Here is a 21,478-nt window from a genome sequence, read left to right on the forward strand (position 1 = left end):
GGTGGAACAATGACTTTTGAGTCAGAACTCGGCGAGCCTTTGAGGTGGTGTCTGGGGGTGATACGTACGAAAACGTCCTGGACAGGGCAGGGCTGCGTTTCTCAAATGCATCGTAAAAAGACATAATTTGGCACCAGTAGTATCACGATGCCTTTTGAGAAGCGCAGCACCTTGATATGTTGTTTTTGCATCGTTTTGCGTTATTTCGCTTATCTTACTTTTCCCCTTCTTTATTATGCTACTGTAATGCACCTTTTTTAAGTTTTCATAAATGCTTGTCATGAAAATAATGCCAAAAAATAGGAGAATGGACTTAAACAAAACAGTACTGCCAGTTGCTGTTCCCTTGACATGTTTAGGATGCACACTCTAAAAAGGGTTCATTGGGGTTATATATGAAGCATAGGATTCTTTACTCAACTCCAAAGAACATTTTGCTAAAAAGGTTCTATAATGACAAGAAAGAACCCTTTTGGCACAGAGGTTCTTTATATGCTATTATTCATTCATATATTACATTATTCTGCAACATTTTGTAGTTATAATTGAATCATTGTTTATTAAACTGTTGTTGTAACTTAATATCACATTTTAATCATGCTGATTTTTAGAGGAGAAAAACTGAAATGGCACTCCTCATATTGATTAACTACATAAAATGATATAAATATATACATTTTCTAACCCCCATATCTTGAATTTTGTGATCATTCACATACATTCCATAAATACATTTTAGGGTCTTGATGTTTGTCAATAACATGAAATATTTAATCCAGAAAGGACAAAAATAAATGATAATGAATGAACCCAAAAGGTTCCATATATAACCTTTTTCCTGGTTACAAAGAACCCTAAAGGGTTCTTATTATTGAACCCTTAAAAAGGGTTGTATAGAACCTTTTAGGGGTTCCAACGCATGTGGATTAACTATCTTCAATTAGGATATTCTGTCATGTGTGGCTAATCTATAAATCACTCATATGGGAACTGTTGTGAGATGCACACAGAGTGACTTTCTATTGCATGTGAAAAGATGGATGCTAAAGTTTGAGCTGACTCACAAATGTACTCTTATACAACAACTTTTCCTCTCCTCAACGTGGACTGCGTGTTCCAGAGGGTTTATGCACATTTTAGGGTTGGTGACGTCATTAACCCTAGAGGAATGTCATGCAGTCCCTCCAAACCGTTTCTTTAAAAGCAAATATCTTCCTTTGCTTTGAACTTTGAGCGTTGTGACTTTGAAAATGTTGTTTATGCTCAAACAGCAACATTACACACTAACTAAAGCTAGAAAAGTGAAATCATACTTTACCACCCCTTTAAATAATTTTAAAAAGAGAGAAAAATGCTTTTGCATCTCTGTAGTTCCTCAAGCACGTTGTTGATGTCTTTGTCATAACACACCTTTATTTATATCATAAGCTCATAAGTCAAGCATTAAAATACCATAATGTGTAGCACCGGGATACTCCAGGACCAGGACTAATGTCATAATATACAAAACTCATGTTGATACACTGTACTTAAAAAATTAAAGCTGCAACTTTTTTTTACAATCAACTTGGATGTTTAAGTCATTTCTTACTTAACTTACTGAACTTAAATTAGATTAAACTGACTTAAAAAAATAAGTTGAATCTTGTATAGCTTGTAAAAAAAAGTTTTAAATTGCTTAAAATATTTGGTGAGTTGTGGTTGAGAAAACACAAGTTGTCATAATATATATATACAGTATATATATATATATATATATATATATATATATATACAGTGTAGTAGGTATTGTGGTAATACATTCACCTGAATTTATTGGTATTATTATATAGCATTGCATCTCTCCCATGCTACTAGAATTACTTTATTATATGGCATCCCACACCCAAATGGCAACCACAAATCATACCTACTTCACAAACTAATGTCTTCAGAGTATAAAGAGACTTTAAAGTTTGTATCTAAACTAAATATTTCAGCAAATGTGTATTTAATGACTTGTAGTTTCGGTCTAGGAAACTTTCAGCTACATTCATTTTTCATGGTCTCTTGGTTCCTTTGCTGAGTTTGTCTCCAAGCTCCTGGATCAGTTCAGCTAGTTCTTCAGTCGCCTGTGATTTTTCCTCCAGGAGCTCATAGCGGAGGCTGGAAATGTCCTGCTTGATTTCTTTCAACTCACCTGTGGAAAAGAGGCAATGCGAAAATGTGTTTGACTGATTTCAAGAAAAACTTGGCAGTTTTTCGGCCTTAGATGCATGAAAACCTTGTATTGTATTAGGAACCTTAACAGGACATGTATGTGTTCTGGAATGTCAGTAAAATATATTTAGGGACACTAATGGATGAAGAAATTAGACAATTAAAATGGATACATTTTACCTTCATTGATCTCATCACTTTCACTGTCAATTTGGGCTTTCAGGACGTACCGCTTGATGAGACGCTTCATGAGTTTCTATGAGAGAAGATTTAGAATAAGATTTTCCCTGGGAAATACTGTACAGGAACATTTTAGGATAATAAAACAAAACAATTAGTACCTGATATCTTGTGGGGTGTTTGATGGGATTCCTAACTGTGAATCCCTCTTGTGCATGGTAAGGTCGAAACCGATGAAGCTGTAAAGATATAACAATTAAGAATGACCGTTTCTTGATCAGAACAATTTGAAAACCCTTGCTGATCTCTGACCTTAGCTCGTGAATTGGCCATTCCCATGTCCTGCTGGCTGCTGTTGCTACGGACCCTGGCCTTGCATAAACTCACTAGGCATGCTTTGGTGCGCTGAGCCATGTAATAAAAGGATTTGGGGCTGGGCATTAGATTAAAGGGGGGTGGAAGAGTGCTGCCTTCATCAAAATAGGAGAGCCACAGCTTTGCACGAGCAAACTTCCATTCTACATCAGAATCCTCCTGTTCACACACATTCACAAATAACCATTTATTATGACAAATGGTCATTTTAAGTATTATTATTTGTTTGCAAAATACATTTGTCTCACCTCAATTTCCTGGTATGAGTGGTTAATCATGGCTATGAGCATATTAAGCAGGACCACCACCATTGTGACATTATAGACCCCATAAAGTATGTAACCAATGTTTTCAATGAACTTATGATCATACTTCAAGACCACAGAGATGACCTCAGATAAACCAAAGATAGACCAGAACAGCGTTTTAAAGCTTTCCTCTACCCTGCAATAGACACAAACATGACAAGGAAACAATTAGACACAAATGGTTCCTAAATTGCAACATAATTTACTTGCATTTATTAAAAACCTGCATTGCAGTCTTTTATTGGTGGAACACAAAAAGAGGCATTTTTGAGATATCAAACACCAAAATTTATTTAAGGAGTTAGAGTTGAGTGGAAAGAGTTGAGTGGAAGATTATCAACTTAAATTTTACTTTTTCTTACAAGCTATTTATACACTAACCATTCCAAAAGTTAGGAGTCTGTAAGATTTCTGTTATGTCCTTTGAAAGAAGTCTCTTGCTGACCAAGCCATTTTTTTATTTTAAAATACAATAAAAACAGTAATATTGTGAAATATTATTACAATTTAAGATGATATTTTTCTATTTTAATATATTTAAAAAATGTAATTTATTCCTGTGATCATAGCTGAATTTTTAGCATCATTACTCCAGTTTTCAGTGTCATGATCCTCCAGAAATCATTCTAATATGCTAATTTGATGCTTAAGAAACATTTCTTATTATTATCAATGTTGAAAACAGTTTTGCTGCTTACTATTTTTTTTTATAAAAGACTGTGATACTTTATTTTTTAATTATTTGATGAATAAAACAGTTTATTTAAAATGTTTTTTTTTTTGGTAACACTAGAAATATGTTTAATTTGTGTTAAACCCTTGCTAAATATAAAAGCATTAATTTAACAAAATAAAGGTCCCAAACTTTTGAACTGTAGAATAGACTTGGAACATATTGATATAGACTCGTTTTATTTTACTTTATTATTTATTTTATTTATAATAAAAAATAAAAATAAAGCTTGGTCACAAAAGAGCAGCCTGAACATTCTGTAAAATATCTTCTTTTGTGTTCCACAAGAGAAATTTGTAAAACCTTCTAATTTGTAACATGAGGGTGAGTAAATGGCAGAATGTTTCTTTTTTGGTGAACTATCCTATATTTTCAAATCATCCTTTTATGGACTTACGTGGTAAAAGCAGGGTTGTACTTTGCTCCCAAGTAGTAGGAATACAAATTAAACATGCCAATCATGAAAGCAAGGAAGACCATGATGAATATGACCATGAATTTAAAAATATCTTTAACAGTGCGCCCAAGGGATATTTGTAAGGGTCCGAAGCTCTCGTTGGCTGGCAGAACGTAGGCGATACGAGAGAAACTGAGGACCACAGCGATGGAGTACAACCCTTCAGAGATGAGCTGAGGATCAGAGGGAAGCCACTTGTTCCTGGCTAAGAGAGAGGAAGAACTTTTTGGTATTACCACTTGATGGCAGCATTTTGTTTCATTTCAGACAGCTGCAAGAAAGTCTGCGCAACTTTATTTTTAGCATTGCATTGAGAACAGAAAGAAGAGAAGACTGGTCTTATGGTCTTATACTGGTATGTTACAGTTCGTTAGACTTTTATGTATTGAATAAACTTTTTTTGTGTGACATACCATAAGTGAAGTAGGCCACGTCTGCTGGTAATGAGGCATTGATCAAGTCAGCATTGGTCACATGCAAATCCACATACAGCTGTGCATGGGAGGCTCGCAGGAAAGCCATGAGCCGTGCAGTGAATGACGCCACGAAGACTGACAGCATGCCGAAGTCTAACACATTCCACAAATGCATGATGTACTCACGCGGCCCATCAGCCCAAACTTCCTTACACTCCGTCCAGATCATTCCTGTTCAGAGAAATCAAAGAAAAGGCATAAGGGAAATTCATCATGTTTATGGTTAAGCCCTATACAGTTTTCTTTAGCAGTAAGTCAGCATATTAGAATGATTTCTGAAGGCTGTGTGACACTGAAAACTAGAATAAAGGCCCGTTCACACCAAGAACGATAACTATAAAGATTTTTAGAACAATATTTTTTTTATCGTCATAGTTATCATTGGTGTAAACAGGCCTTAATGATGCGGAAAATTCAGTTTTGCGTTAAATGAATAAATTACGCTGTAAAAAATATTGACCCATATGATTTTCTATGATCTAACACTGTTCTGCAGCTCATGCTTGACTGATACTCACCAAGTACCCACTTCATTATCAACATCTCTGTCCAAGAGAACTGAGTGGTTTTGATGCGAAAGATTTGCCGCGGATGATCAGTGATGGTTTCGTTAGGAAGGTTTTTGACTCCTGCGAAGCGGTCCGAGGCGTTGAGAACCAGAAGACCCAGGAAGAGGGTGAATGACACTGCGTGAGCTACAAACTTCATAAACGGACTGCGGAGAACCTGGCCCACCTGGAAAAAAAGATCAAATGCAGACAATTTTGTAACAATAGAAGAAAAGGGAAGCCTTCCCAATGTTATTAGATGAACAGAATCTGCATGATGATGATGTACCTTGCTGCAGGGCATAATCCAATATGCAATGGCAAGAAATGGCAAGCCCACCATCACTCCCAGCACTGTCCAACATTTCACACCGATCGACGTTTGCCTAAGGCCTGATAGGTTCTCATACCAAAGCGTCAGTAACTGCTGCTGGCAATTAGGATGAGCCACAAACTGTAGGGATATCATTGAATTAGACATTGCCTTGCAAGCACATGGGAAACCGTTCCACTTCAGAAATCAATAGCCAGTACCTTTTTGACTTCGTACTTAATGGCCAGTTTGACCCGGCTAAGGCAGGGCCGGTGGTGTTCGCTCAGAGGGCTCTGGTCAACATCTCCGTTCAGAATGGCCTCCACTTCCTCTGTGTTTCTGCAGAGATCCAGAACGCCAACCACAAAGTCCTTACACTGCATGGAGAGTTTCCTATAGTCATTCTAAATCAAAACAGAGCCACAGCATTATGACTTCAGACGGGCTATTAATCACATGTAAAAAATAACTCACTCCAACTGGGAGCAAACAGTGAACGCTCTGCTATGAAAGACGCAACGCCTGAACATTCGCGAAAATCCCATGTCGCACCTCTAAATGGAAGTCTGATTGATGTTTGCATCGGATCTTCTCAAACAGAAATGTACCTAATGGAGGGCACCCGAGAGAAGCCCATCCTGCTAATTATAGCATTGCATTGTTTTACAAGAACAAACATTTTATGTGGAATTACAGAAGCGGAATCACTGACACGCCATTACAACTGTCGAAAGTGATCGTCTGTAGAGAAAAACGGTGATGAGAGAATAATAACGGGGTGATTACTGGAAGCTCTCGATGGAGCAGTTTCAATTAATAGCTCGCTAACCACAATAAGGGGGAAAACTGTCTGGATTTGAGAACTCCTGATTAGATATTTCCCCAGAGTGACTTTCAGTGAAGAAAGTCTCTTGTACACATTTAAATATAAAACAACACACATCGCCGAAGCGCATGGAGCTCCCTGGAGGAACGTTTTCTTTTGGAAAAATGTTGTGTACTGAGATTCTACTGAACCAGAAACTGTCATTGAAAAGCCTCTAATTTATAATGAGGCTAATCTCAAGGGTGGGAAATTGGTTTTTGTGTGGAATTTTGTGCTGGTCTATGAGCTGGAATGAGCATAGACGTTTCTCTCAGAGAGAAGCAGCTCATCGCAGGGCCATAAACACACTCTTCACGATTTGGACAATTCCTAGATTAACTGAGAAGCTGTTTAAAATGTGAACTCTCAGATGAGCTCACCATGGCCCTTGTTGCAGGGGAGTGGTGGGCTATTATGGAGGTTTTAAGTCCCATCTCTGAGGAGGAACTGGTGGGGAACACCGTAGGCAGAAGAATTTCCATGCCCCACATCCCTGAAGTCCACGAAGCAGTGGAGCCAAAACAAGACACAGGGAGCTGCTGTGCCCACCAGGTCCCAACACGAATCACCTGTGCATGCCAGTTTTCAGAAGTTGCACCTCACCTCATCCTTCAAGGATGCATCTGAGAAGGCCCTGAACTCAGTTAAAACACTGAGATCCACAGAACAGCAGGGAAACTGGAGGCAGAGAAAGCCACAGGAAGCACCAGTGGGTGTCGAGTCCCCACAGAAAGCACCTGTGCCCACTGGGTTTCCACTAGGACCACCTGTGCCCAAGTCTCAAGCCTGGGCGAAAGTTACACATTCTACATTGATTAAAAAAGAAAAATCAAATGTGTTTTTATTTTATGCAGAAATAAATGTATAATTCCGCTGAGAATAAAGTTAGTGTAGTTCAGATTTTAAGAAAAACAAATATATGATCTGAAATATAGCACATTCATTTAAAATTAATTCAGGTTCACTTACCAAAAATACAATCTTAATTTAATTTAAAGCAAACAATACATTTACAATAAATGGGTTGTATGCATATTTTGTGAAAAAAAGATATATACCCAAAAAGACAAGGCCTTAAACTTTGTGATAAGGGTTAAACTCTTATCACTGTAACAAACACAGTCACACACACAAGTCAAGTCACTTACATTTTAGATGCAATATTGACTTTTCTTTTCTGTTTCAGCAGTGAAACTGGTTAAACAAAGATCCCAGAAGAGCCATAGCATTATGCATTATAATGCATACTAATGCGTAAATAACGCATAAAAAAATAATGCATTGTTATTTTTCAGTGTAAACGATTTAATTTGATCAGCCCTACTTAGGGTAACAGCCAGTGTCTTATTATTCTAAATAATTGAATTTATTGATCGAATTTACAAATTACAAATGAAAGATGAAGCATACATTTAATAAGACTAGACTAGGGTGTGCCCTGCAGATATTACAATATGTAGATTTAAATATACCATTGCCCCCACTGTCAATTTGATGTGTGTGTGTTTGTTTGTGTTCAATAAAATCATTTAGTCACTACAATCAAAACCTGAATGTGTTTGCTTACTTAATTGTGAGCTGAACGAATGTTGCAGCAAAGATCAGCAACAGGAGTCAAATTTCATTAATCACCAGAGTGATTAATGAAACCAGCCTACTAGTTAATGTTTTTCACAGTCAGTAATTCATATTGTAACATTCGTTTCTGCGTTGTGTCAAGTTGCTGTTTGTTTGAAATAACAAACCCGTTCACCAGAAGGAACACTTGACGAAATGCTTTTAGAGGACATCCTGTCATAGCTTTTCGGTACATAAGGGCTACCATAGAAGCATCACTCCCCAAGTAAGCCCTCACCACGCCCGTTTAGGAAACTTTGCACATGTCTACTAGCTGATAAATGTAATGTGTCTGTCAAGTTTCATGCAATTTTAAGCATGCTAAGAGTCTCAAAAGCATCAAACAAGAATATTAAAGTTTGATGCGTTACCACGGTAACAGTATCTAAGATATCAATAATCTTTTCACAGGTCTACATCTTGCGTGTGTTTACATTATACACATAAAGTTTGAAGCAAACCATGTAAAAATAAGAGGATGATTTCAAAGCATTTTGAAAGTGACACACTTCCTTCTGCCAGTTGGTGGCGCTATAACTTTAACTCACAATAGTCAAATCCATGTGATTGGCCTCTTACAACAAACACACTGCTGAAATTTCATCAAGATCAGTTGATGCATGCTGAAGTTATAACACACTTCCTGTTTCACGTTGCTCGCCATAAATTTCTTTCCTCGCCACGGCAAAACCGTTCGAGATATCAAAAATCCCCTGGCAATTTTTTTTTGTCCTCAATGTCTTGACTTCATGCTGAAGTTTTGTGGGATTTGTTTGAATTCTATTTGTTTGAAGGAGGAGTACTTTAAATTCCATTGCATGCGTTTTCCAAACAACCCTAAATAACCGACTTCCTGTTGGGCTGGCGTAAAACTTAAGAGCATGAAAGTTGTTTGGCCCGATGAGATCTATAAGTGTACAGAGTTTCATATTATTACATGCAAGCGTGTTTGATTTATGGACCAAGTTTTCGGACCCCGTTCCAGGGGGAGCCGTTGAGCCCCCCTGCCACGCCCGGGTACCAACTTCAGCCCTGATAGCCGTGGGTTCTGACCGGTGTGCAAAGTTTCAAGAGTTTTCAAACACGTTAAGGGCCCCAAAAGTGCCCAAAAGTTAGTAAAATAATAATTTTCCTAAGGAAAACAATAGGGCTTTCGCCTTTTCAAGGCTTGGGCCCTAATTATGGCATAAAGCCTTTAAGTATGGTGACAAAAAGTTGAATATGAGATAAAAATATATGACTGGATGAATTATTCCTTTATTATTTTTCTCAAAAACTATATGGGTCTCTATATGAAAATATTCAGATATATACTGCATTTTCTATTTAAAGGGATCATCACAAACTCCTAATGTAACCTGTGCAACCACATCTAGTAATTCTGTCCTGTGCCCGCCCGTGAATTTGAGTGACCCATGGATATGGTGTAAGTGTGCACCTCCTCACCTTAAACTCAGTCTCAATGTTGGCAAGTTGTGCCAACTCATTGCTGAGCTCCAGGGCTGTGAGCACAGGGTCTTCACTAGACAGTGACAGATATGCAGCGCTGGCGAGGCCTTTATAGGCGTTCATCCTTAATCGAGAGTGACTGAAAGAATCCTGCTTCTGTTTCTCCGCACACTCGCCGCACTTGCAGAAATAGTCGTGGGGTTTCTCAATGCGAGCCCCCTTGAGTAATAAGATGTGCACAATCTCGTACTCCTTGCAGTGGGCCGCCAGGATCATGGGCGTGATGTCCTGAGAGAAACGAGTCCCGTCCTCATCGTACGCATAGAAGTCGTCATCGCGTAGCTCTTGCTCCAGGGGACTGAGAGTCAGACGGAGGCCACCTTCGAATGCCGGATGGGCCAGGATGGCCTCCACTATCCGCACGTAGCCCTTGCTAATGGCTAACAACAAGGCATCACCCACTCGTGCCAGCCCCTCTTTCTTCAGCAACAGTTCTGTGACCTCCAAGTGCTCATTTCCTACAGCAAGCTGCAATGCATTCTGGCCCATGTAGTCCACACAGTTTACATTCAGCGTCTTGGACTCTTCAAGCATCTTACGGACCACAGGGATGTTTCCATACTCTGCGGCATCTATGAAACGCTCTTCCTCTTCGGTCAGATTGGTGCCTCTCTCGCTGAACATGTACGCGGGGCCACGGACCGCCTGTCGTCGGCATTTCTCTCTCAGGGTGGTGTGTCTGCGCTGCATGGCCTCAAACCTGGAGAACCCAGAGAATGAGGCTGATCACATAGGATTTGGTGAAACTATGAAACTTGAATGCTTTGGGAGAAAATTGGTCTATGACACCAATTCATCTATAAGAACATCTGATCTATCTATCTATTTGAATTAACCTTTTTTATTCTTTATGAAATAAGGACAGGTTAAAACATGCTCAACACAGGCTATATTTGTAAAAAAAGATTAGAGATATAATTAGTCACAAGAATGACCCATAGGATAATGATAACGTGCTCTTTTCTCCAAGTGCTACAGATCTCTTTGGGTAAACCACACACTGCATGGTTTTACAGTAACAGTACAGGACCATCAATTACAGTGGCGGTCAATGAGATCAATGCAGATGGACTTCTAATTATGCGCATCCTTTACTAAAGATTCATCTCATTACAGAAACCACCTCTAAGAACAGATGTTCTTAACATCCTATTATAGTGTGATCGTCTCATGACTTCATTCATTTTCTTTATTGAATTAACCGGAAGTGCTTTGTAGTGTCAATTTTCCTTGAACTTAAAAAGCCTTCAAAGACACTGAACTAAAATTGTAAGCAAGTTATATTCAAACACAAGCCAGGTAGACAGCAAAGGGTGAAATCTAATTTTATTGCATTTTTGCACAAGCCTCGGCACAAATTGTACTGTGTAACGGATCACAATTGAGGGTGTCACTTGGAATAAAACTCATTCCTTGCTTCGCAACATGATAAATCAAACATTACGATTTTGTAGTGTGCAAAATGGGATTTTTTTTCCATCTCTAAATCTTTACTGATCTGTTTTTGGGGTGCACAGGGGACAAGGAATTGTAAGTCTGCAAATGTATCTGTCAACAGCCCTGAAATTAAATGATATTGAAATAAGCAAGCTAAATTATTTATGTTTCAATATGGTCTGTGTGAACTGTGCCAATCTAATAACTGCAATGTTCAGAATCATTCATGAGAAGGCCAAGGAGATTTCACTGCTCTTTCCCAACTCACTTTAATTAAGGAATCAACTTTGTCTCAAGATGAATTTGTAAAAATTGAAACAAGTGACACTGTTGACATAAATTAAGAGTATGAAACTAGAATATTAACTTAGATCAGACGATTCAGTCTTGAAAGTATCTGGGTAAATACACAATTGTTCAAAATTTGAGGAGGGTAAGAATTTGTAATGCTTTTGAAAGTTGTCAATAAATCAGAATTTCATGTTGAAGAGTTGAGAATTAAAGGGATACTCCACACAAAAATGAAAATGTACACCAAGTGTGAACTCATGAATGCACATATTAGCCAAAAGTGATGGTTTTTAATTGAAAAGTTTTAAAATAGCATTTTTCTTACACACACATTTCACTTCAGAAGACACTGATTCATCAACTGGGGTTATGGATATTTGTCGTGTTTGTTCATGCATGGTTTTTGAAGTGTCAACTTTGGAGGAAAGCCATACACAGCTGCGTGGAACTGGAGCGTGACAAGAGAATGGTAATACTTTATTGTTTAAATATTCTGTTGACAATAAGTAAATCTGCATCTACATGTCAACTAACTCTGATTAGAGTATTAATATCTGCTAACTCTTTATTGTGATGGTCATCCAACAGACATTTTATACTAAGTAACTTTGCAACTTGTCAACTTTCTAACCCTACCAGTTTACTAATACTCTACTAACACTCTAATGACAGTTAGTAGACATGTATAGGTCCAACGTTACTTTTTAAATTCAACAGAATGTGTCAAAAGGACCATTAAAATAAAGTGCAACCAAGACAATTTTAATGTAGCACTTAAAGGATGTCTACCCACTTGCAGTGACATTTCTTGTGTGTTACTCTGTTTAATATTCTTTTTTTCACATCTTTGATTGTTACATGTTACAGAAAATAAGTTGATTTGTTTGTGTCTGCATCAAAAACAAATAAAACTGAATCTACATTTATTTGACCTTATTATTATAATATCATAATTTAAAATAGACTGACTGATTCAATCTTTTGAACATATCCAGTCCACATTTGTTGCATGATGACAAACTGATCACGTGATGTGTCGTACTTACGAATAGTGCGAGCTGCTGTCATGAGGATGCCAGTGATGGTGCGCAGGATAGTCCAGGTCATCATCGCTTTCGAATAACCTGTGCGCGTGATGGCCAAACTCGTGTTTGGATCCCTCGACTTCATGACTATCTGATAACTCTGTCTCAGTAGGGTCGTTTTCTCTTCGACTGTCTATCAGAGTACCAGGAAGAGTCCTGCACCTGTTTAACATGGGCACTTCGGGGCGACAGCAGCTGTCTCTATCGCTGTAAGGAAACTGGTCTCCGTGAGTTTCGGTCTCTGAGGCGACAGCATCATCTCCCGCGGTAAGCGCGAGCGGTATAGTGCAGAGTGCTGCGTGAGATATGATGAATTGCTCCTTGGCGTGCATATCGCGCTCGTCTCTATCACTCAGCATTTTAAAAGCAAAGAAACTGCTGATCAGCAAGAGGTCCGGTGCCGGTCCATGTCATGTTCTGCAACAAGTGTGATAGCCTGTCCCTCGCCTTTTTGTAAAATACGCACTTTTTCTACTGGTTCTCCCGCCCCCACCCTTCAGGTTAACACCTCCCACCATTTCTATGAACAGTTGACAAAGTAAACAAATAAATTATGTTTACTAGACTATACTTTTGTTTTTATTTCAATAAAGGTAGGATATATATATATATATATATATATATATATATATATATATATATATATATATATATATATATATAGTGATTTTTCTCTGCACTTAAAGCACTTTATATAGAAGGGGGAATCTTCTCAACTACCACCAATGTGCAGCATCCACTTGGATGATAGATCAGCAGCCATTGTGCCAGAATGCCCACATACACCAGCTTACTGGTGTGAGAGTGATGAAGCCAATCACTATATATGGGGATGATTAGGGGGCCATGATGGACAGAGGACAATGGCCCAATGGGCAAATTTTAGCCCTGATGGGGTTGGGATTTTTAAATACCAGAGACTCTGGGCCTCAGACAGAATGGGAACATGGATCCATCATGCCTTGTTACCACTGTGCAGGCTGGTGGTGGTGGTGTAATGGTGGGGGATGTTTTCTTTAGGCCCCTTAGTGCCAATTGGGCATCGTTTAAATGCCACGGCCTTCCTGAGCATTGTTTCTGACCATGTCCATCCGTTTATGGCCACCATGTACCCATCAGGATAATGCACAGTGTCACAAAGCTTGAATCATTTCCAATTGGTTTCTTGAACATGACAATGAGTTCACTGTACTAAAATGGCCCCCACAGACACCAGATCTCAACCCAATAGAGTATCTTTAGGATGTGGTGGAATGGGAGCTTCATGCCCTGGATGTGCATCACACAAATCTCCATCAACTGAACTCGACTCCGCTTCGCGTCGTGCCTAACGATGCCCTTCAGCCGTTACTTATTCGCAATACAGCACAGCCTCTCGTACCTTATTGCTTACATACTAAAAATAAATATTAACTAGCCCCAATCTATTTTTTATTTTACCTATAATTGAAAGCCCCATCTTCAATTATTCCTTATTTAAAATATATTAATTATGAGTTTTATTGTGTTATTGATAATAACTAATTCATAAAATAAGTTGTTTGAAACTCACAGAGAGAACAATCATATGCGTGCATATTTGGAAATTTGAAATATTGCATGACAACTAACCAGGTCTCATTGAAATCGAATGGACTGATTCTAAACCCCTTCAGGCTAATGCAGAGCAGCTGTTAGATGGACCGCAGGAGATCACCTGTTGAGGACGGTGCTTTGATGCTCATCAAAGGCTTCATGCAAGGAGTTCTTTCTCTGAGGTCTGGCCCATATCATCTCATATGATTCTCAAACTTAATTATGTGATGTCAGAGTTTACAATTCAAATGGACAGAGATGAAGCCAACTGATGCTCAGAAATCTTAAAAGCAAAAAAAGTATAATCAAATATCTCCATGTAACACAGTGTCCTAAAGAATACAAATACTTAACAACATCAAATCATGTGGTAACCACAAAAAATCTCAGAGACCTGGTCGATATTCTAATAAGTCTGTCAAAGTCTTTACTCACAGTTCTGCTCATACAATATAGAGATTCTTCTGCAATTGGGGAAATAGAAGAGGTATGTTGCAGTACAATCTCTTTCAGCAGATGTTGGGATAGGAGTGTAGGTAAGATGAGCCTATAGATGAGCAAATAATGCCTATTAAGTTACATAACCGATTAGCCTGTGCTTCACACATATTTTTCCTAGTATTTTGGTAAATATTAAAACCTGACTAACTTAAAGGTCCCAATCTTTCTATTCAGGCCAAGAGTGAAGCAGCTGGCAGTTAAGTTTGGTATGTTTATATCCAATTATTAATTTTAATACACTTTCATTGCATAGAGATACTATTTATATATATATATATATATATATATATATATAAATTGCATCATATGCTCTCAATGAAAAATGCTGAACAATTAGTTCATGCATTCATGACTGTCACAGGGAGGTTCGAGGAAGACGGAGATGAAATTAGAAATAACACTTTCTTTAAAAACGCAAACTCCCCAGTATGAGCGAGCTCTTAACGCATTATAGTCTTTCATATATATTGTAATCTCAAAATTTCTTCCAGTTGGTAATAGTAGAATATCAAAATCGACTGCTGGCGGTAGATCCTTTCCCTTTTTAGCACCAAAACTTTGGAACAATGTTCCTAACATTGTCCAGGAAACAGACACACTCTGCAGTTATGAGTCTGCTAGGCCAAAGAGATATGTTTTTAGTCTAGATTTTAACTGACAAAGTTTAGATCAGCCAGAAGAGCGAACACTCCCCATGAATCCTGGTGTACTTGTTACATCACAAGAAGGATGGCATCTACACTAATATTAGTCTGTTTATCCGAGGTTTACCTCAGTCTGCTGGATCCTAGGCCGTATCCAGATCTAATGCAGAACTTGGGCCAAGACACAATGACAACACAGTCCGCAGTGTCAGCCAGTCCCTTTCCTGTTTACTGAAGTCAGCCGGATCGTGGCCGTATCCAGATCAGATGGTGGACCTGCACCTGGACCCATCCATGACACATCCCTGAAGTGCCAGCCTCATCAGCCCTTTGAAGGTCTCATCGACACGACAGTCATCGACACTGATCCTCAACAAACTCATCTCCACCACCGGCGTGATGACTCCAGCTTCCAACCAGATGGAACTGGATTAATATTCTGAATGTTCTGATCCAATCGGACTTCTGACCTGTAATGCTGCCTGAATCATAAACACTGTTCACTCGTTTTGCCAGAGTAGAACTGGCCCCCTACTGAGCCTGGGTTCTCCTAAGTTTTTTTTTTTCTTCTCCATTCTGTCACCTGATGGAGTTTTGGTTCCTTGCTACTGTTGTCTTGGCTTTTGGCTTGCTAAGTTGGGGACATTTAATATTCAAATGTACTATAGGCCTTACTTAAGGTGGACGATGACGCAATTTTCTTTTAGAAACAAATTTGTTTGTTTTATTTTCATGTTATCACTGTGAAGCTGCTTTGATACAAGCTGTATTGTAAAAAGTGTAAAGGTGACTTGACTTGAATTAAAATGTGAATTAATACTATTTATTGCACAACACAAATTAAAAAAGGGGGGAAAAAATCAGTGTCGTGCACTAAAGTGCAAACTTTGTGTTTCTATCTATGATAAAAGGAGCTAAAGGACAAGTTTGGAATTTTACAGTTTTGGAGTTTTAAGATCGTTTCTAATGAAATAGGACGGTTAAGATTGGACACATGCCTTTTTTATTTCAGAATGTGTATAGTTAGCAGTTTAGTTACTTGAAAATGTGAATTTAAAAACTTACAAAAACGAATAAAGTGAGTAATTTGTTACTGAGAAATTAAAATTGTTTATATGAATGTAAAATAAATTGTAATGTAACACATTTTAAGTTATCTTTAATTTAATTATGTTCTGTGAACCTAAACACTCCTTGTAAAATGACTTGATCAATTATGTTACAGTAACTTGTAAGATTCAGTTAAAATGACCTAGTACCAGTTACTTAAAAAAATGATGTTTCTAGTTAGTATCACTTAAAATTTGCAATGCAATCAGTTTCAACTTTTTTTTTAGTTATTTTAACTTATCCAGTTTGAAAAACTTAATAAAAAAATAGATGGAATATTAAAATGAGTTTTTAGATAATGCATCTTGAATATTAGCAAATGTTTTCAATTATTTTAGGTATAGACTCAACTAGACTTTTTTTCTTCTTCCTATTTATTTTTGGTGTCCTGTGACCCTGAATAGGTGGAGAATGGATGGATGGATTTTTTTTTCACTGTGTATTTTGAGGTTTGTTGTTAAACTAGCAATGATGTCCAATGGGACAAGGATTACTGATGCAACCATTGCCCAAGTGACACAATAATCCTTTCAGAGAGGAAAGAGAGAAAGCTAGAGATACACCCACTTTTCTTTCAAAAGGAGAGGGACAGAAAAAAAATCAGGCCAGACACAAGCTGCAACTTCTATTTATATTTTTACATCAATCTTCTGCTCTCTAGCCTCCCATAAACGTGTACATATTTATATCAGGGGAGAGCAGCTAGTTTGATGCAGCAACATCACATGTTAGAATATAAATAAAACATTCCAGATGACCACTGCTGTGATGCTACTCACATGTGTGGTGGTTTCATATATATAAACTATGGCCGATTCAAATTCACAGAAGAACAGCAGTTCCTTCGTGAAAAAAAAGAAAAAAAAAAAGAGAGAAAATACAAAGAAAAAGCTGGATATGAGCACATGACATAATGCTCTCTGAAATGCCAAATAAGAGTCGCTTCCTCTCTGCAGCTGTTGAGTGAAAACCCATTAATGGCACAAAAGGCCATGCAGCAGCCTGGAGTAACCTGTCATTTCACACAATGTTTACTTGCTGAGTCATTACAGGAGATTTTCTCATACAGCGGAAGCATATACTTAGAATCAGCCGAGGCAGACTCACATTAAATACTAGATGCACTGGGAATTGAAAAGGTCAATGGCACTGGATGATAATTACCAGAGAGTTTGGGATTATATGTCACCTGCCATTTTTACTTTCACAAACCCATTTAATTAATTGCTTAGTTTGTTCATAACGGTTTTACCATTTAAAATCAACTGAAAAACCTTGAATAAGATGTTTAATAGCAGGTTTCATTGTGATGATTTGCCACATTATTGGTCTACACACAAAAGTTTCATGTGTTTGATCAAAAATGCTGTGAAAAACAGTAATATTGTGAAATATTATTACAATTTAACATAAGTGTTTTCAGTGTTTTCTATTTGAATATATTTTAAAATGTTATTTATTTCTGTTGGCAAAGCTGGATTTTCATCATCATCATACAGTGTCTTCAGTGTCAAATCATTTTAATATGTTGATTTAATTCTCAAGAAACATTTCTCATTATTATCAATGTTGAAAACAAGTGTGCTGCTTAATATTTTTGTGGAAACCATTATAGGCCTATATATATATATATATATATATATGTATATAGGCCTTTGATAAAAAGAACATAAAAACATAACTGTCTTCACTGACACTTTTAATCAATTTGGAAATGGTACTGTTCAGTGGACTATTAGGAAATAAAGGTGAAAATGTTCAATAGATGTTTGAAGAATAGATTTTATCTTGTGTTTTTTCAAATAGATTTGTGACCATTTAGTGACTTACACTGATAGGCTTTTCATCAGAGTAAAAAGTGTGATAGCTATCCCCGATCTTCCTTATATTGTGTAACATTTTGCAGCAAGCTAAATAACAAATCATTATTAATCAGTGAATCTTAAAATTCTTTTAAAATATATATCTTCTGAGACAACACTGCCTCCCTCTGGTAGTTCTAATTAGTAGTTCCCAACGAAGGAATAAGCAATATTCTAATTTAAATGCGACCAATGACATGATTACCTGCATATGCAAATTAATTAACTGAAAATTACGGCAGGGTGAAGAGTGAAATATGAGTCTGACCCACAATATCTCACAGCTTTTTACCAAGATGAGCTCATTAATGTGGTATTTGCTCTTTGTGACTTTGATAACTTCTCCAACTGTGCCTGCAAATGAGTCCTCAACGCAGAACATGAAGGTATTTTACGTTTAAGTATAAAATAAAAGACCTTTTTGAAAAACAGACTTTTTCATGCATGTGATGAAAGTAATCGTTAATCATCACCTAAGGTCGATGCTTGTAATATTACCGGCGTTTGGCGCAACGAGCTGGGCTCCACGCTGCATGTGAAGGCGGATGGGTCGGAGATCAGAGGTGTGTATCAGACCGCAGTGGAGAGTATGAGCGGCGCCGCTGGGTTAGACCGCACAGCCAAAGTCATCGGGCTAGTTGGTGATGGGACTCAACCCACTGTTTCATTCTCCGTACTGTGGGAGAAAGGTAAAATACACTTAAGTAACCACACATTCCCTCAACAATATGTTACTTATTTGGCTAGGGGTGACCGTTCAATGTAACACATTTAACGTTAGGGACTATAAGCAAACGCTTGCTGGGTTAGCATCACATGTGGTTTTAGGCTTTATTAACGCCCATACATTACCGTAAGCATAGCATTACAACAATGCAAATATAGTGTTATATAGAGTAGTATTATTCGGCAGAACCAGGTAAAAGGCATAGGCCTTAAAAGGGGCAGAACAATGGCTACCGGAAGTAAACCTTTGACTAACAAAGTAACGTTAACCACAATGGGCTCTATGCACGGCGTTATTTCCGGTGAAGCATTAGGGATGCTCGATAACTTCCGCCGATCATAGAGTCCAATGCAATACCGAGAATTTATATTGAATTTTATACTCCATGGTTATACTAATGAAACGTTAGTCACAAAAACAGATAAAACAGACACCCCTCGTTGTGTTTATCCTTCTTTTTAAAATTATATTAAATAAACATAACTATATATAAAATTACATCTAAACGTATGTACGTTTCGTTTCAAAGACGGGAGGACAGTAAATATTGAAGACTCTGCCATAATCCCGTTTTCTCCGGTTTTCCTCCGCTTTAATCTACACAACCGGAAATGGACGAGCATCCTTACGTCAAATGCGGAACTAATGCGTGCATATAGCCCATAAAAAGGGCGGCGTAAGTGATAATTTAACAAACTAGCCCACAAAAAGTAATAGAATTGTTGCTTTTGGCCTTAAATTACATAACAGATACAGTTAAAATGATACATAACCATAAAATATAACATTACTTATCTAATCTGTTACATCCTGACTGTTACAGCAGAACGTCACTAGGTAGCAGTTAATGTCGCGCATGCGTAGAACACCGTTGCCGTTCATAGTTGTATAAAGTCACTATTTTGTTTCGACTGTAACAGTGTTCGTTTTTTTTTTATATATTTATATATATATATATATATATATATATATATAATATACCCATAGGCTATCTGCTACAAATTAATACTTATGTAGCATACTATTTAAGTGCATACAAAGATACACCAGATTTTGCATTCATTTATTAATATTTACTTGAAAATGGCCACACAAGTCATATTTCAGCTGGCAGATGTTGTTTTCAACTTTCACATGGCTAAAATATACACAGTATGTGTTAGACTTTTTATTACTATTTTTTTTAATTAAAGGGCATGAAAACATGCATGTCCAAATATGCAAATTGTAATGTGGTGATAGACTTTTTTTTTTTCAGTTGAGCTGTCGGTTAAAAAAGTATTAATTGCTAAGGTTTAATCCATGGATGAGTTTCACTCTTGAAAATAAATAAATAAAAAAACAGATGAAATAACACCACTTTAGTAGAATGGCTTAAGCACACTAGGCTATATGCCAAACTACAGTGCTTTTTTATTTTGTCAAGATGCATGGTTACTTTTGAATGGACGTCATTGGGGAAAGCTTTTTGACAGCATAATGATGCTGCTACTGCATTTAGTGCTTAAAAAGGCTTTTTTTTCTTTCTCGCTTCCTGCTGGCAAATGGTAATTTGTTAGAAACTGGTTTTTATTTTTATTTTTTTCTCTTCTGTATAGTTTTGTTGACTTTGATTAGGCGCACAATCCTATAATGTGTTGTTTTTGTGCAGGTTCATGTTCTGCTTGGGTTGGTCAGTGCTTTATTTTAGGTGACGGTGCACAAGTGCTGAAAACGCTCTGGATGTTGCGCAGTTTGGCTGACAGCTTGGCTGGTGACTGGGGAAGTACCAGGTAAGCTGTGCGTAAATTCAAGGATTTCTTTGAAAAGTCTATTGAATGTCTATGACTCCATGTCTCCCTCTTTTTGTATTCTAGGTTGGGAGAAGATCTTTTTTTCAAGACTTCAATTTAAAATTAACTCCGTAATAGATTCAACATCATTTAAATTCCTTGAAGGTGTTTTTTCAAGGAGCTTGTAGAGTTTAAACCTACTGAGACATTTAAAATCCTTGTATAAAACCCTCGAGCTTAATAAAAGGCAGAACAAAAAAGAAAGCTTTAAATGGTTTGTGTTGTGACAGTCTTTACACAGACAATATTTCATCACCTTTAGGCTGACATGTCTTATTTGAGCTTTTAATACTAATTCTATACCAAGTGTCGTTGGGTGTAAAAGTGATTTTAATATTAAAGTATTTAATTTGAGCTTAAAGTGCAGAGACTACTATTGAAGCAAAACCATTCATTGGTTAATTTCCTTGAAGTGTAAACTGGTGGCGTTTTTGAGCCTCCCAACCAGGTCCACATAGCAATGTTGACTCAATCAGTGGTGTGAGTTTAGGGATTCTAGTGGTTCAGAAATGGAATTGAAAAATGCAGCACCAAACAGAATTGAGAAATTGGCTTCCCAATTCCCAAGCATTCCACCGGCTCCCTTCGGCCACCGAAACCTCTGCAGGTAGTCTAGTGCAGTTTAAATTATGCATGATCTTGTCATTTCAGTTACAAATGCTGCTTGGAGATGGGGAAGCTAGAGTAAAAAAACATTATCCTGTTTACACAGTGGGAGAATATATGATGACTTGCACTACTGTTCAGTTTTTCCAACCTAGTCTCTACAGGCCAACTTCTCCTAACCTGCAGCTGGACATTTCATCCTGCACCTTCAGCTGAAATGACATTAAT

At 37.5% G+C, this 21,478-nt stretch overlaps 2 protein-coding genes across 3 annotated transcripts; one reads left to right on the forward strand and one right to left on the reverse strand.

Annotated features, from left to right (window-relative positions):
* Window positions 1-597: 597 nt before the first annotated feature.
* Window positions 598-12,855, reverse strand: trpc7a (transient receptor potential cation channel, subfamily C, member 7a). 2 transcript variants are annotated; one of them, XM_039675333.2, is made up of 12 exons: window positions 12,355-12,855; window positions 9,518-10,280; window positions 5,811-5,993; window positions 5,566-5,730; window positions 5,247-5,463; window positions 4,855-4,899; window positions 4,193-4,457; window positions 3,003-3,198; window positions 2,692-2,913; window positions 2,541-2,618; window positions 2,380-2,455; window positions 598-2,179 (listed from the first exon to the last, which is right to left on the reverse strand). In XM_039675333.2, exons 1-12 carry the CDS (start codon window positions 12,750-12,752, stop codon window positions 2,040-2,042), a joined length of 2,748 nt encoding a protein of 915 aa, XP_039531267.2. In that variant the 5' UTR covers window positions 12,753-12,855; the 3' UTR covers window positions 598-2,039. The 2 variants fall into 2 exon arrangements, with proteins under 2 accessions (XP_039531267.2, XP_039531266.2); XM_039675332.2 differs by having other exon boundaries at window positions 599-2,179; window positions 4,666-4,899.
* Window positions 12,856-18,315: 5,460 nt separating this feature from the next.
* Window positions 18,316-20,997, forward strand: avd (avidin). Its single transcript, XM_039675635.2, has 4 exons — window positions 18,316-18,471; window positions 18,564-18,774; window positions 20,464-20,584; window positions 20,669-20,997. Exons 1-4 carry the CDS (start codon window positions 18,343-18,345, stop codon window positions 20,703-20,705), a joined length of 498 nt encoding a protein of 165 aa, XP_039531569.1. The 5' UTR covers window positions 18,316-18,342; the 3' UTR covers window positions 20,706-20,997.
* Window positions 20,998-21,478: the final 481 nt, after the last annotated feature.

This window comes from Pimephales promelas, chromosome 23 (assembly GCF_988280905.1).
Source record: "Pimephales promelas chromosome 23, fPimPro1.hap1.1, whole genome shotgun sequence".
Classification (NCBI taxonomy): Eukaryota; Metazoa; Chordata; class Actinopteri; order Cypriniformes; family Leuciscidae; genus Pimephales; species Pimephales promelas.